Raw genomic sequence first — 15,788 nt, 5'->3', positions numbered from 1 at the left:
CCTCAATGAAAGTCTATGAGACATTTTTTTTGTAGTTTTTGATTGACCGTTTAACGAAAACCATAAGTTGGATCAGTTAGAAAAGATATAGCAACCCGAGTCAGAACAGCCTGAAGGTCTGAGCCGAGTTTGATGGTTGTAGCTTGAAAGCTCTAGGAGAAGATACTGTTTAAACTTTAGCTTAGAAGAAGAAGCAGCTCAAATAGTAGATCTTTATCAAGCCAACATAATTACTAATCAACATTTCTCTTGACTGATGATTTTTTCATGCATTGAGGGACTGGATAGATGGATTGCGTGTTTCTGCTGTGATCTGTGTGTGTGTGTGGCGTCACCTGAGGGTGTGTGGTGAGCAGAGAAGAGCCAGACACATAAGACACTTTCTCATAATGTGACTGAATGATCCAGTTTGAGCTGCCCAGAGAATATCCCGAACTCAACGGAGTGACCAGCACCGCTCCAAACAACTCCTGAGAGACAGAGTTCAAACAGAGGCGTTTACACACAGCGGCTTCAGATTCAGATTCAGATTCAACATTGCAGAAGTGCAAACAGTAAATATATGTATATATATATAATAACATATTATAGGAGAGCAAAATAAAGGATACAGATGCAGAGACCAGCTCAATGCAGTTGTCTAAAAGACCATACCAAGTGCAATATATTACAAAATGCAGAACAAGGTGCAAATGTAAAGTTTAACACAGAAAGTGTGTTTTTGAGAATGAGGTATATGTAAATGGACAGTGATCACATCAGTGCAAAATGGCGTCATGAGGTAGAAAGGAAAGTGCAAAAGAGGCATAATAAAAGACATTAGCCGCGTTTCCACTGTCGGGCCAGGGCCGGGCCGTGCTAGAGCGTGCCAGGGCCAGTCACGTTTCCACTGTCACTTCCGGGGCTTGATCGGGGCTTACTCGGGGCCAACGGCCAGGATTTCTGGCCCGTCGAATACCTTGGGCCAAAGCGGGCCAGCTCGGGCTAGAGGAGTGGTTACCAACAGAGGCGGAGTTCACCTGAGTCGGGAGACGGCAGCACCGGGTGATTCTGTCAGCATTAAAGACTTTTAAAATAATTTAACTCGCGTTCATGTTTGAATGCCTTCTGTTTGTGATGCAAAAGACTATGACGCTAAGACTAAGACGCTAACCGTTACCACAGTAAACGCTTGAAGATACGCATAGTAAAAAAAACATAGTGAACGCTTGAAGAAATCAGACCAATCTTAAAGGCTATCACAGTCATGTTTTTATTTTATCTGTCAGTATAGCCTACGTCTCGTCTCTTTAAACCGGACTATCATAAAATAAAGTAACTTTTTTATCGGGAGCTTCCTCTGTTTCTCTGACTGAAAATATCTGTATGGGAGTCGAGAGAGTGCTAAAGCTCCTCAGGTCGTATGGCATATATTTGTAGAAATTATCATTCTTTCTAAATGTGATGTATCTATGTGTCCTGTAACTACCAGATAAAGAAACAGACGCGACTGAAAAAGTAAGTGTGTCCTCTTTCTTTTGTGAAATAGACATAACGGTAATTTATTTCTGAGTGACTAATGTGCAATTTTGACATAAATTAATTCATTATGATCAATGTATCACTTTTTATTGTAAACCTGTGGTAAAACATCGATGCTTGGGTTTTAAATATTCAAGTAAACAAAACAAAAAAAATTCCAGCAAACGGCCGCTTTTATTGTGTTTGTTTTCAACGCTGTTTCCAGTGATTTCTGATTAGTTTTATGATAAAACTTCCATTTGTTGGTGAAATGATGGGTTAGTGTGACGTTGTTCCAGAGAGGCGTGTTACGGGCGTGTTTTAGTGAAGCGCTGTGGAGCTTCTGGCCCGGTGCTATTGGGCCGAGGCTATTAGCCCGGCACGGCCCGTTTAAAGCCCTGGCTCGCACTGGCCCGACAGTGGAAACGCGGCTATTAGTAAGAGTGCAGTATATGGAGGCATGTTAAAGCTGCTCTAAGCGATGTCACACGTTTTTAAGGCCGAAACATTTTTTGTCACATCCAGCAAACATCTCCTCACTATCCGCTAGCTGCCTGTCCCCTGAACACACTGTAGAAAAACGCGGTCTCTGTAGACAGCCCAGGCTCCACAAAGACAACAAAAACAAACTGGCCCAACCTGGACCACGAAACATAACAAACAGTGTTCCAGCCAATAACCGACAAGAATGATTTGGGGGTGGGGGGTTAGTGCGCGTTCACGTGGAGGGGGGTGTGGGGGGTGGAGGAGAGAGAAGCATGAAGAGGGAAGTTAGTTAGAGGAGAGATGTCCTAGACAACAACAACGACTAACGTTAGAATTATATTCTCTTGAATTTTGATATGGCCGACACACGACCAAAGAGACGACGTTCCGATGAACAAATAACAAAGAAGAGGGAAAAGGAGAAGGAACGCGAAGTCCCGAATTAACATCGGAAAAGCATGGAAGGGAGGGGACGGGATGAAGAGGAGAGAGGGTCGAGCTAGCCTCCGTTTTGTTTGACAATACTTCGAACGTCAACAAGAAGTGACGTCACCCGACATCGCTTAGAGCACCTTGCAGACAATATTTATTTATTTATTTTTTAAGAAGGTCCAGGTTGGATGTAGTGTTGATCATTTTAATTAGTCTTGTGTTAGATAGGGGTGTTGGTATGAGGACCTCACCACTTTCTGGGAATATCCCACCAGCTGGACTTTACTGAGGGCAGAATTGACCTCCGACATGCTGTAACACGTCCTCCAGCTCCAGACGTCCGCCACGTCCTTCAGAGGGCCTGGGAGAAGCCTGAAATACACACAAAACCTCAGGTAGAAAACAGCCAATGCTTGTCTAAACGGGCGGCTCTTGGCCTGAATGAGCTGAACCTTTGAATGTCTTTGTTCTTCCAGCAGGAGGCAGCATGAGCCTTTGGGACTCTCTCCATGAACGTCACCAACTCCTCCATGAGCAACCTGAAGCACACACACCGGAACCAGTTACTACAGGTCAAGATCCTCTCATTTACTGATAAATCAACTGGAGATCATATCAAAATCAGGGATTAGCAAGTGTGAGATCAGGTCCACATACAGTACATGTCAAAAATACTTACAATCCCCCTGTGGTGAAAATCCAGCTTTTAATGTTGTTTATATGTCTATGTGGTGTTTTTAATATGCTTTAATTACATTTAATCAGATCAACGTGTGATCGTCAACAAGTGGATCTCTGAGCTGAGTGAGTGAGTGAGTGGAGGCGGGGCTCATTTGCATATTCATAGAACCGCATATACTAAATGAGGCAAGGGTGTCGAGTTACATTCAAACTATTTTTAGGCATGAAGAACATTTTTTCAAGGAAAAAACATTTAAATATGTAATTTTTGTGATGAAAGATGAGTTTTAAGGGATAAAATGATTGACTACAGTGGGACTTTAAAACTGTGGATTCTAGCCTTCTCCGAAATGATTGGTTAGATGGTTAGATAAATTATTAGTTTAAAAAGTACATTCTATAGAGATAACATATGAAATTAAGAGCAAAAGTATAATTTTTTTAAAAGATCTGGGCACCTCTAAAATCAAAGAATATATATATATATATATATTACCTTTTTCATATAATCCTCCCTCCTTTTTGATTTATCTATTTATTAGTTTACTTATTTATAACTATTTGATATTCAAATAATATTATTTGAATTATTTATTAGGTGTGGTTATAAGAGCTTGATACTGTATATATGTGAATATTAACTTTTTTATTTAATATTTATTTATTTATATGTAAAAGTATCTAATTATGTACTTATTGGTTATCACAAAAGAAAAAAATGAAAGGAAAAGAAAGTAGAAGAAATATATCTTGAAATTAAATATTTATTTGTATAAATGTGTTAAATGGTTTTGTATGGAAAGACATAATAAAGCATAAAAAATTGTTTCAGGATCTTTTTATGAATCGCTTGAAACAGAAATCTTTTGTAACATTATAAATGTCTTTAGTGTCACTTTTGATGAATTGAATGCATGCTTGCTGAACAGAAGTGTGTGTGTTGGAGAAGCAGACCTGCCGATCTGGAGAGTGGGTTCTGTGGCGTATACGGTCCCCGTGAAGCCTGTGTGTTCTGTGATGTACGGCAGCGCCATCATGCAGTGATAGTTGGATATCAGGATCACGTCTATGGTGGAGAGGTCCAGCAACTCTTTCTGGAAAACAAATCCAAACATCTCTTCAACAACAATACTTTCTGATACACAGACATGACAGAAATGCTGAAGAAGGGGCCGATTCATTCGTGTGAAGAGGAAATATTTACTTCAGGGAGGCAGAATTCAGGCTGTGAGTCGACAAACACGCGTCCTGAGCATTCCTTCAGCTCCTACAACACACATTCAACATACTTCTTATAACGGAAATATACTGCGATTTATAAAATGAGCACTGGGATCACTCCGATGTCAAGCAAACACTCACTTTTTCCAGGTTTATGGCTCCGTCCTTGGAAACCCATCCTGGGAGCTTGGAGAGTCTTGGACTGTAAATCATCAGAACAAAATGATTTTTATCAGTATTTAATAGAAAAAAACTTTAAATAACATCTAGTTGTTTTAGTCCACTGGATGTGATTCTCTGTTGCTTAAATCCACAAAATATCTAGTAGCTTTTTTGTATAATGTAAGATTATAAGATATATAATACATATAATATTTCAGTGATATGAAGATATGCATGCTTTTTTAATTGACTAAATAGATAATAATAGGTAAATAAAACAGAGTAAAAATTAAATATGTGTATTTAACCCTTGCACAGTAGCACTAATAGTCAAGTAGATTAAAAAAAATGTATGCAAGTAAAATATAGTAAAAATAATGTCTTCGATTATACACTACCATTCAAAACTTTTTTAAAGAATTTAATACTTTCTTTTATTCCGCATGGATGCATTAAATTGATCAAAAGTGACAGTAAATACATTTATAATGTTAAAAAGCTTTCTATTTCAGGTAAATGCTGTTCTTTTGAACTTTCTATTAATCAAAGAATCCTGAAAAAACTGATAATAATCAGAAATGTTTCTTGATCAAATCATATTCGAATGATTTCTGAAGGATCATGTGACACTGAAGACTGGAGTAATGATGCTGAAAATTCAGCTTTGATCACAGGAATAAATTATATTTTACTATATATTTACATAGAAAAAAGCTAATAAAATAATATTTCACAATTTTTACTGTATTTTTGATCAAATAAATGCAGAAGACTTCAAAAGCTTTTGAAGAGTAGTGTAAATACACTAATAAATTCACTCTTTAATGATTAAACTGAGGTGTTAAACATAAAACACATCAAGTACAGAAATACTCATCCAACAAGTACCACCAACAAAATGTAAATGCAATACAGTAAAGTAGTGTCAGTATGCAAAGAATAACCAAATACAGACAAATAAAACCTTACAGAGATGAACTCTTGAAAAAAATATCTTGTAATAGGCCTATCTTGTTTAGATCAACAGTAAATATAACAGATATACACATTTGCTTACATATCTGTATTTAGTTATCATCACATTTCATCACATCAGAGTGTCTATATATATTCTGAGTGATCCAGGCTATAATAATAATAATATAGAGATATTGTGATCAGTGTTATTATACTGATACCTGTGCACTAAAGGCAGTGGGAGGAAACTCAGAGCTGCTGTTGTGTCCAGGCCACAGTCCAGCATGATGGTGGTGGATTTAAACTTCAGCACATTACAGGGAAGAGTGGGATGGCCTGACAGACAGTACTGAAACACACACACACACACACGATCATGTGCAAAACATGGAAAGATTCATTTACTGCAGGTGAGACTCAATATTGCTGATTTCATGTGGCAAATCATGGTTATGTACTAACAAATCACACTAATATACGCACCAATTTCATGTCTGATCTTCAGAAACGGAATTGATTTTCTAACTTAGTTGTTTTCAGGATAATATTCACGGCTGATGTCTTTTCTTCTCCTGTATGTCTGTGCGTGTTATTCAGCTCATGACAGACACGCGTTTCCCCCTAGCGGTGGAGAGTGACACTGCATTACGATTTTGAATAATCATACTCATGCAGGCAACACCATTTAAATGGAACTCCAAAATATTTTAAGGAATATCACACACTGTACATGTCCAAAAATGCAAGAGTACCTTGCATTTGTGTTGTTTATATAATATGTGTTTATATAAATAATATCACGGTACATGTTTAGTTATTTACATACGTATTTATATCAATATTATATATTTATACACTGTAAAAAAAAAAAAAAAAAAAAGTGTCTGCCTTCAATTTTTAAGTACAATCAACTTAAGTCATCATTTCAGCTTAAATTATATTAAACTGACTTAGAAAAATGAGTTGAATCATGTATAACATAAAAAAAAATTGCTTAACTTATTTTGATGAGTTGAAGCAATGTAAAAAATGTTGTCATCACTTATTGATCATATCATATTTTACAGTGTGTAAAGTATTGATATAATATACTTGCTTATAATTATAATATTATTTTATCTGATCTATGTTTCTAATTACCTTTTTTTGTTTTGTTTACAAATCTACTGATGCAGTCTGAAAAAAATAATATATATAATATAATTTACACCTATAGAAGTTTTTTTTCCGCGCTGAATACATTTTTTTTTTTTTTTTTTTTTTGAAGCAACTTTTTAAACAAACTTTTCCTCTTGCAAATGCGAGTTTACAACTTTCTCCGAATTTCAAGATATACGAGTTATAAAGTCAGAGTTGCGAGATACAAACAAGCTTCCATAGTAATGTCCACTCCTTTTGCAGTAAGACGTAATAAAACCGAAGAATTATAGGCTAATTTAGGCCCACCATATCTGACCAATCAGAAACGAGTCCTTGCCGACAGGCCCCGCCCATTTGAGCACTCGTGTGAGTGACGCATCCGCTCTACCTGCTCGCTCGGCTCACGGTCCGCCAGTCCCGTGTGCGTGATTCACCTGCTCAAACGCTCCCGAAGATCAGCTGAAGTTCAACACGGTAAGATGGCGAGGGACCAGGAAATGAAACAGTGGGATTTATCGCTGTTCTCCCTCGAATAAACTCTTGGCTTGATGTTTGTTCCGTAGGTTTGTCTGGAAGTGTTGTATTATTCCTGTCTGGATGAGTCCGTTCTGGTCCTTTAATCTGTAACACTTCCACATGATCACTGCTGGAATGACACACACAGCTACATAACGAGCAAGACACACACACACACACTCTCTCCACGAACAGGTAAATTATAACCTTTATTTAAATATATGAAAACTTCTTGGAGTGCATTCACACATTTGTTATTTGGAACTTTAAATTGCAACATTGTTACGGATCAAACAATTGAAAGAATGCTACAGTGTTTACAAGTTTCATTGGTAATATTCAGAGCTGTATGACAAATAAATGGTTATAATTTGTAATATTGAGTATGAGGACGCATCTTTTTCGGCAACACTTGATCCATAACACTCTTCTCTTCTATATCTATCTATATAAAAAGACATGCACTGTGTTAGACTAAACTGAGAAGGGTCATGCACTTGCATATTGTTGTCCTATTGTTAGTTTAACTGCTTCTGTTGTTCTCCTCATTTGTATGTCGCTTTGGATAAAAGCGTCTGCTAAATGATTAAATGTAAATTAATAACTGGTTGAACTGCATGTTGGTTACATGAAGAGTTACTTCTCATAATTGGATGAAACCGTAACACTGGCCCTCTTGAAGCAGGTGCAGAAGATCTTCATGATGGATGACAGGGCTGTGAACGAGTCTAATGTGAAAGTGGCTGTCCGGGTGCGACCCATGAACAGGAGAGGTGAGAGTGAACCGTCACATCATGTGTGTGTTTAATGTTTAGAGACCGTGTGATTGTTTCTGGTCAGTATCTGCGGCCTTTATTTAATTTATGATCTCTTTGGCATCGTCACATGCAGCTCGTAATAATAATAATAAACAAACCCTGCAAACACAATTGGATAAAACATATGCAATATCTTTCCCTTCAAAGACTAGGTGTTTGATTTCAGTGAAACACAGAACATGAAATCCACATTCATATATGATTCCCATCAGTATTTTGACCAGTTTCTGATTGACTGTTATTAATGTGTGTTTTACAGAACGAGACTTAAAGACAAAATGTGTTGTGGACATGGAAGGAAACCAGACCGTCCTGAACCCGTCCAGTGGAAACCTGGGAAAGGGCGACAGCAGGTAAACTGGATTGTGTGTGTGTGTGTGTGTGTGTACCAACTTAACTATATTTTGGGGACAAATTTGTACACAGAAGTGACCAAAACCTCACGTCCTCATTTGTAAATCTGGTATAAAAATAAAGTAATTAAAGGTTTTTTTTTTTTTTTTTTATGTTAAAAATGCAGAAAGTTTTCTGTGGGTAGGGTTAGTGTAAGGGGATAAAATATACAGTACAGTATAAAACTCATTACGTCTATAGAATGTCCCCATTTAGATAGCTAAGTAAACGTGTGTGTGTGTGTGTGTTTGTGTGGGTGTGTGTTTGTCGAACGGTCAGTATACACTGCAAAAAAAATATTTTCTTACTCAGTATTTTTGTCTTGTTTCCAGTCCAAATATCTAAAAAAAATCTTAAATCAAGATGAATTTACTAGATGAGTGAAATCCCATTAGACATTATGTCTTGTTTTCTGCGGGGACAAATCTAAATTAAGTGAGTTTTTGCTTAAAACAAGCTAAATTAATCTGCCAATGTGGTAAGAAAAATAATCTCGTTTTTATTTTTCTGACCCCATTGCCAGATAATTTTGCTTGTTCTAAGCAAAAAACTCACTTCATTTAGATTTTTTCCCCCCTGATAACAAGACATAATATCTTATGGCATTTTATTACTTTAATAAATCCATCTTGATTTAAGGATGTTTAGTTATTATGGACTGGAAACAAGACAAAAATACTGAGTAAGAAAAGCATTTTTTTGCAGTGTAGTACAATTTGTAGATGTGGTTTTTGCAGCTCTTGTTTAGATGACTCTTAATCTAGTCTTGACAAGCCTCAAACTATTGAAGTAGTATTAATTAGATCTGAAGAACATGTACAGTAAGTGTTGTTTGCCTGTGCAAAACTGGCCACCACTGTTCTAGGGTGTTCTGGGTAATTTCTAGTTGCTAGGTGGTTGCCTTTTATTGCTCACCGGGTGAAATAATGAGTCTGATCACTCAGTAAAGTAGAAACAGAGAATCTCTATTTAGCAGATTAGACTTTCTGTTTCAGGATTCTGATTCTCTCTTTGGCATTTTCTTTCTTGCTCTACATTCCTCCTCTCATCTGACCTTTAGTGTCCATAGAAACGATTGAAGGTTCGTTGGCAGGTCAAGGGTAACCCTGGATACTCCCGAAAACCCCCAAGAAGCTAAATTACTCATGTCTCATTGGGTCTTTTCAGGCAACTTAAAACAAAGCTGCACAATGTGTGATGTCCTCCTCTTCACACAGCTTTACAAATGATATCTTGGTTACTTCCTATGAATACTTGGCATTTTAGTAGAGCTCCACGTTTAAAAGATCGCCATCTCGATTCAAACACCCTCGTGATCTCATCCCTAAATGACAATGATTCGCCAGTGTGTGTTCAACCTTTGTTCACACCTCAACATTCATATCTGCATCTGCGCTGCCACTGTGCCAGAGAAAGCAGTTGTCATGTATAGGTACGATTATTTCCGTATTACAAATATTTATATTATCACAGAAGTACTGGGATAAAAGTTTATAGTTCTGTTCTAAACACTGACGTCTACGGTAGAGATCAAAATAGAGCAAATCACCTTTTGAAAGTAACGACGCGATTGACGTCGTTACACCAGTAGGTGGCGACAAGTGACTGTTAAAAAATGTATTTTTCATTGATTCAATCATTGAATCAAGAGATTCGTTCAAAAACGCAAATTCATCCAGTAATGAAACAAGCCACGTATTTATGAGTGAGTCATTGAATTATTCATTCAACCCCATTCTTTTTAAAATTCAGATTAATTAAACATTTTAAATACACTGCAGCAATTAACATTTTCAGAACCTCTAGTAAAGTTTGTTTAGTTGTTTGAATTGTGATGTTTCTGTTTGAAACAAAAAAATCATTATTCTTAATTTATCCAGAATCGTACATCTCTAAATTTTCAAAGGAAACTTTGGAAACTTAGCTTGACTAAGTCTTAACTCAAAGTACTACCAAAGTAGACATATTTGGACGCAGTGAAGTTATTGCTGGGCAGTTGCTAAGATTTTCTGGGTGGTTTGGAGGGAATAACATGATTATTAGAGTGTTCTATTTGGTTGTTCGGCAGTTGCAAAGGTGTTTTCGGTGGTTTCTAGGTTATTAAGTGGTTGTCATTGTGTTCTGGGTGGTTGCTAGGGTGTTTCTAAGCAGTTGCTAAGGTATTCTGAGTGGCCTGGAGAGAATTACATGATTATTAGAGTGTTCTAGTTGGTTGTTCAACAGTTGCAAAGGTGTTTTCGGTGGTTTCTAGGTCATTAAGTGGTTGTCATTGTGTTCTGGGTGGTTGCTAGGGTGTTTCTAAGCAGTTGCTAAGGTATTCTGAGTGGCCTGGAGATAATTACATGATTATTAGAGTGTTCTAGTTGGTTGTTCAACAGTTGCAAAGGTGTTCTCTGTGGTTTCTAGGTCATTAAGTGGTTGTCATTGTGTTCTGGGTGGTTGCTAGGGTGTCTCTAAGCAGTTGCTAAGGTATTCTGAGTGGCCTGGAGGGAATTACATGATTATTAGAGTGTTCTAGTTGGTTGTTCAACAGTTGCGAAGGTGTTCTCTGTGGTTTCTAGGTCATTAAGGGGTTGTCATTGTGTTCTGGGTGGTTGCTAGGGTGTCTCTAAGCAGTTGCTAAGGTATTCTGAGTGGCCTGGAGGGAATTACATGATTATTAGAGTGTTCTAGTTGGTTGTTCTGCAGTTGCGAAGGTGTTCTTAGTGGTTTATATGTCATTAAGTGGTTGTCAATGTGTTTGGGTGGCTGCTAGGGTGTTTCTAAGAAGTTGCTAAGGAATTCTGGGTGGTTTATAGGGCATTATGTGGTTATCAGTGTGGTCAGGGCGGTTGCTATGGTGTTGCTAAGGTACTGTGTGTTTTCACAGGGTTGTTCAGCAGTTGCAAAGGTGTTCTCTGTGGTTTCTAGATCATTAAGTGGTTGTCATTGTATTCTGGGTGGTTGCTAGGGTGTTTCTAAGCAGTTGCTAAGGTATTTTGAGTGGCCTGGAGGGAATTACATGATTATTAGAGTGTTCTAGTTGGTTGTTCGGCAGTTGCGAAGGTGTTTTTGGTGGTTTCTAGGTCAATAAGTGGTTGTCCGTGTGTTCTGGGTGGTTGCTAGGGTGTTTCTAAGCAGTTGCTAAGGTATTCTGAGTGGTTTGTAGGGAATTACATGATTATTAGAGTGTTCTAGTTGGTTGTTCTGCAGTTGCAAACGTGTTCTTAGTGGTTTCGAGGTCATTAAGTGGTTGTCAATGTGTTTGTGTGGCTGCTAGGGTGTTTCTAAGCAGTTGCTAAGGTATTCTGGGTGGCATTATGTGGTTGTCAAGGTGTTCTGGGTGGTTTCTAAGCAGTTGCTTAAGTGTTCTGGGTGGTTTCTAGGGCATTAAGTGGTTATCAATGTGGTCAGGGTGGTTGCTAGGGTGTTGCTAAGGTACTGTGTGTGTTTAATAGGGAATTATGCTATAGAATTTTGCCTAGCGTTATTCTCAGAGGTTGCGAGTTGCTAAGATTTTTTTGGGTGGTTACAAGAGTGTTGCTATGGGTTTGTTAAGGTCTTCTGAGTGGTTGCTGGCTGCTAAAGGTGTTCTTAGCGGTTTCTTGGTACTTGATGAGTAGTTATCCAGCCAATATAATAAATGTTCAATTAAATAATGTTGCTGGATTTCTATTGGTTGTTAAACAGTTTTGCTTGTTTAAACAGTCTAAACATTATTGTAATTTATTTATTTTTTATTTTATTTTTTTAAGCCAGTTGAGGCAAGATTTTTTATTTATTTCATAATGGCCTGACGTTTTTGTCAATGCATATGTTGCATGCCTCAGTTTTTGAGTGTCGGGTCTCTTTGCTCCATTAACACAAAGAGGAGTGTGTTGGTTTTGAAGCAGAGCCTTCATCAGTCACCAGTGTTTGATTTCACAGTCACTGATCCAGCAGTTTGTCTGTCCTTCAACGGGAATAATCAGCTCTGGGTTTTGTGTTGGTCGTCTGTCAGCACGCATCAAGCTGTTATATTAAAGACCAGACATATTTTCTCTTTCCCTCAGTCCTTTTCCATGTCTCCTCCTTTATAAAGGGTGTGTTTGTTTTCTCAGAGATCTGGCCGTGTTCCAGGTCACCTGAGTCTCCTCGGTTGTGTCCAACCCTTTCTCCGTTTCTGAGCGGAGATCTAGTCATGAACCTCCTCTGCTGTAACTTGCAGTGTTGGCGTGCAAACAGGTTTTACAGGCTTATTCAAGAAAGTTTACTCAAATTCCATAATTATCCCTGGCAGCAAACTTGTGTCTTCATTATGAAGTGCAAGTCGAGACAGGACACTTATGCAGATACTGCTTGTCATGTTAATGATATCAGGGTGGTTTTTAGTTCACGTAAAACTTGAGATGAAGGAGGCTTAAAGAATTTGGTTTCATTGTGTAATTCTCACACACGGTTCAGCTTGTCCTCAGATATTGCACATATTTCAGAGTGCGAATTACACAATGGCCTTCAGTGGGGGATCTGAGATTTGGGGGAGGGGGTATGTTCACACACACACACACACACACACACACACACACACACACTCACACTCACACTCACACTCACACTCACACACTCACACTCACACACACACACACACACACTCTCTCTCTCTCTCTCTCTCTCTCTCTCTCTCTCTCTCTCTCTCTCTCTCTCTCTCTCTCTCTCTCTCTCTCTCTCTCTCTCTCTCTCTCTCTCTCTCTCTCTCTCTCTCTCTCTCTCTCTCATACACACACTCAATTACAATTTAAAATAACTGTTTTCTATGTATGTGAATATACAAAGCTGTATTTTCAGCATCATTACTCCAGTCTTCAGTGTCACATGATCCTTCAGAAATCATTCTAATATGATGATTTGCTGCTCAAGAAACATTTATGATTATTATCAATGTTGAAAACAGTTGTGTACAATTTTTTTCAGGATTCTTTGATGAATGGAAAGTTCAAAAGAACAGCATTTATCTCAGATAGAAAGCTTTTGTAACATTTTAAATGTCTTTACTGTCACTTTTGATCAATTTAATGCAGCCAGCAACCCGACAAAATAAAAGCCCGATGGGTTACGGTTTGAAAATGAAGAAATTAAGACGTAAATATTAGTATTGTAATTTTACAGTAGAATAATTAAATGTATTGATTTTTTTACAGTATAATAATGTTATAACAATGTTTCTTTTTTTTAATAATAATAATAATCACAAAATCATAATAATTATTATTCTTTTATAGTCATATTGAATTGGTCAAAAACAGTGGGAATGTGGCCTATGAAAACTCAAGGAGAGAGATTTGTAAATCCACATTTGGTGTAGGATTTACTTTGAAACTATTAACTATTTTCATTCTTAAATTACTAGTACATTTTACAAATAGTTACAAAGAAACAGCAAGTAACACATTGAATTAAACATGAAAAATGTTACTCATTGATTCTGTATTTGTATTGTCTATGTGTTGTGTGAGTGATGCATATCTAATATTAATGTGTGTTTTTTTTGTCTGTCCTTTTGTAAATACAGGAACAAACCAAAGGTGAGTTCTCTCATGTCAATTTTGCATTACATTAATGTGAACAAAAGCTTTGTCACTTTGCCATAACAGAAAAGGGTTTAACTTAACATGTTCGACTGGATTTGTAAAGTCATTATTCTGTTGAACATTTAAACGGCTCATTTCAAGATTGCGATGTCTCATTCCAGGTTTTTGCATATGATTATTGCTTCTGGTCTATAGATGAGGCTGAAGCGGCCAAGTTTGCAGGTCTGTTGATATTAAAAATAATGCATTTCTCTTTTATGACTATTCCCATTATGGAAACTCTTAATCTGTTTATACCTTTATACTGCAGTGATATGAATCATCAGACATTATTTATGCTGACAATAGAAACTCTTATAGACATCAATATTCCCAGCATGTGTTTCCTTTTCTGAAGAAAAGACAAACCTGTAAAACTACTTGATCAAATCTGCTTTTCATCTGCAGTTTATCAGCTCTAAAAGTAAAAACAAGGTTCAAGACGTTAAGCTTTATAAGCAGTTGCTGCATTTGTTAATTACAAAACCAAAAATCTCAGTTACAGAGAGACACTTTCAATGGAAGTAAACAGACGATAAACTTGAAGGCATTTGATAAACTTCTATTGAATGTTTCTGCAGTATTTTCAGTTGATTTAGTAATGCATGATGCCGGTTATTCTCTTTTGCAAAATATGATTATTTATGTTTTGTCATTTCTAACCTGTAGGTCAGGATGTGGTGTTTCAGTGTCTTGGAGAGAGTCTTCTGGACAGCGCTTTTCAAGGATACAACGCCTGTATATTTGCATATGGGCAAACAGGTACAGTTAGGACAGCTATCTGTGCAAAAAGTGTGTAAAATGGCTGTGCATTAAACAAAACAATAAAACTGGAACAATGAAACATATTTAACCCTGTAAAGCCTGACATATGAAATTATATTTTTTTAAGGAACAATTTATTGTACAAAATACTTAAAATGTTTGCATGTGTGTTTTATGTTGTGTATCATATTTGATCAATTATGCTTTTATGTCTCATATAATATGATATAGTGAGAATATAGAGCCTAAATATTCAATTTGATGCAGATTTGTATGGCCAAAAATATGAAATTCTGATAGCTTGTAAATAAATTAGATCTTTATAACAGTATAGCAGATACTTGCATAAAGTCATATAAATATCAATTGTCACTCTATATCTCCCAGTAATACGTCTTAGCGAGATGATATGCAAATGCTTAGTGTTATGATCAGAACTCTGGAGTTTTAAAGCATGCAATGCAATGCAATATGATGGAGATTGAGGGATGAACAAATAAGCGTTCCTCAAAAGTCTGATGGATCATAGTTGATGCACTTTAACATGAGTGAAAAACGATGTAATGGATAATCGAGTGTTCACCTTGAAATATTACTAACAATATAAAAGTGATTCTTACTTTTACCTAAAATTCAGTAGTCGTGAACCACAAACTGAAGGTGGACGTTTGTACAATTATACTAAAAGACCTTTTACTTGATAAAATTGTATGACAGTTGCCATGTAGTAGATTGTGTACATCATGTTTTTCAGCAAATTAGAAATGTATGTATCAAATGTGATACGGTTTTGCTTTATAGGGTTAAACAAAGATCTGATCTCTGATTGGTTCCCGCTGTTCCCTCTTTGTCTTGATTGGCTGCAGGCTCAGGAAAGTCGTACACGATGATGGGAACGACCGAGCAGCCGGGTCTGATCCCGCGTCTGTGCAGTTCTCTGTTCGAGCGCACCGTACAGGAGCAGAGGGAGGGCGAGAGCTTCACCGTGGAGGTCTCATACATGGAGATCTACAACGAGAAGGTCCGAGACCTTCTAGATCCCAAAGGGTGAGGATGAACAACTACATGCACATTATTTTACAATTAAAGTGCAAGTTCGCTGATTTTCAACCCTCTTTGTGTTGTTACAATG

General features: G+C 37.2%; 2 protein-coding genes across 4 annotated transcripts in view; one reads left to right on the top strand and one right to left on the bottom strand.

Moving 5' to 3' along the window:
* Positions 1-6,059, bottom strand: part of ints9 (integrator complex subunit 9) — a 20,419-nt gene extending 14,360 nt beyond the window's left edge. Inside the window, exons 1-8 of the mRNA XM_084092131.1 lie at positions 5,923-6,059; positions 5,661-5,788; positions 4,462-4,522; positions 4,304-4,366; positions 4,054-4,193; positions 2,871-2,957; positions 2,670-2,790; positions 336-470 (exon numbers count right to left, since the gene is read on the bottom strand). Of these exons, the coding sequence (XP_083948257.1) occupies positions 336-470; positions 2,670-2,790; positions 2,871-2,957; positions 4,054-4,193; positions 4,304-4,366; positions 4,462-4,522; positions 5,661-5,788; positions 5,923-5,931 (744 nt within the window). The 5' untranslated portion in view covers positions 5,932-6,059. The remainder of the gene's footprint in view (positions 1-335; positions 471-2,669; positions 2,791-2,870; positions 2,958-4,053; positions 4,194-4,303; positions 4,367-4,461; positions 4,523-5,660; positions 5,789-5,922) is intronic.
* A 909-nt stretch (positions 6,060-6,968) lies between these two features.
* kif13bb (kinesin family member 13Bb) overlaps positions 6,969-15,788 on the top strand; it is a 42,024-nt gene continuing 33,204 nt past the window's right edge. The window contains exons 1-8 of one of the 3 annotated variants that reach the window (XM_084092115.1): positions 6,969-7,053; positions 7,143-7,290; positions 7,781-7,868; positions 8,173-8,266; positions 13,834-13,846; positions 14,014-14,074; positions 14,561-14,653; positions 15,523-15,703. In XM_084092115.1, coding sequence (XP_083948241.1) covers positions 7,796-7,868; positions 8,173-8,266; positions 13,834-13,846; positions 14,014-14,074; positions 14,561-14,653; positions 15,523-15,703 — 515 coding nt within the window. In that variant the 5' untranslated portion in view covers positions 6,969-7,053; positions 7,143-7,290; positions 7,781-7,795. Of the gene's footprint in view, positions 7,054-7,142; positions 7,291-7,777; positions 7,869-8,172; positions 8,267-13,833; positions 13,847-14,013; positions 14,075-14,560; positions 14,654-15,522; positions 15,704-15,788 lie in introns of those variants that run through there. The other 2 variants (XM_084092114.1, XM_084092116.1) reach the window with 2 other exon arrangements.

Source organism: Abramis brama, assembly GCF_963993115.1.
Source record: "Abramis brama genome assembly, chromosome: 18".
Lineage (NCBI taxonomy): Eukaryota > Metazoa > Chordata > Actinopteri > Cypriniformes > Leuciscidae > Abramis > Abramis brama.
The sequence above is the reverse complement of the archived record's forward strand: the minus strand, read 5'-3'. Positions and strand labels throughout refer to the sequence as shown.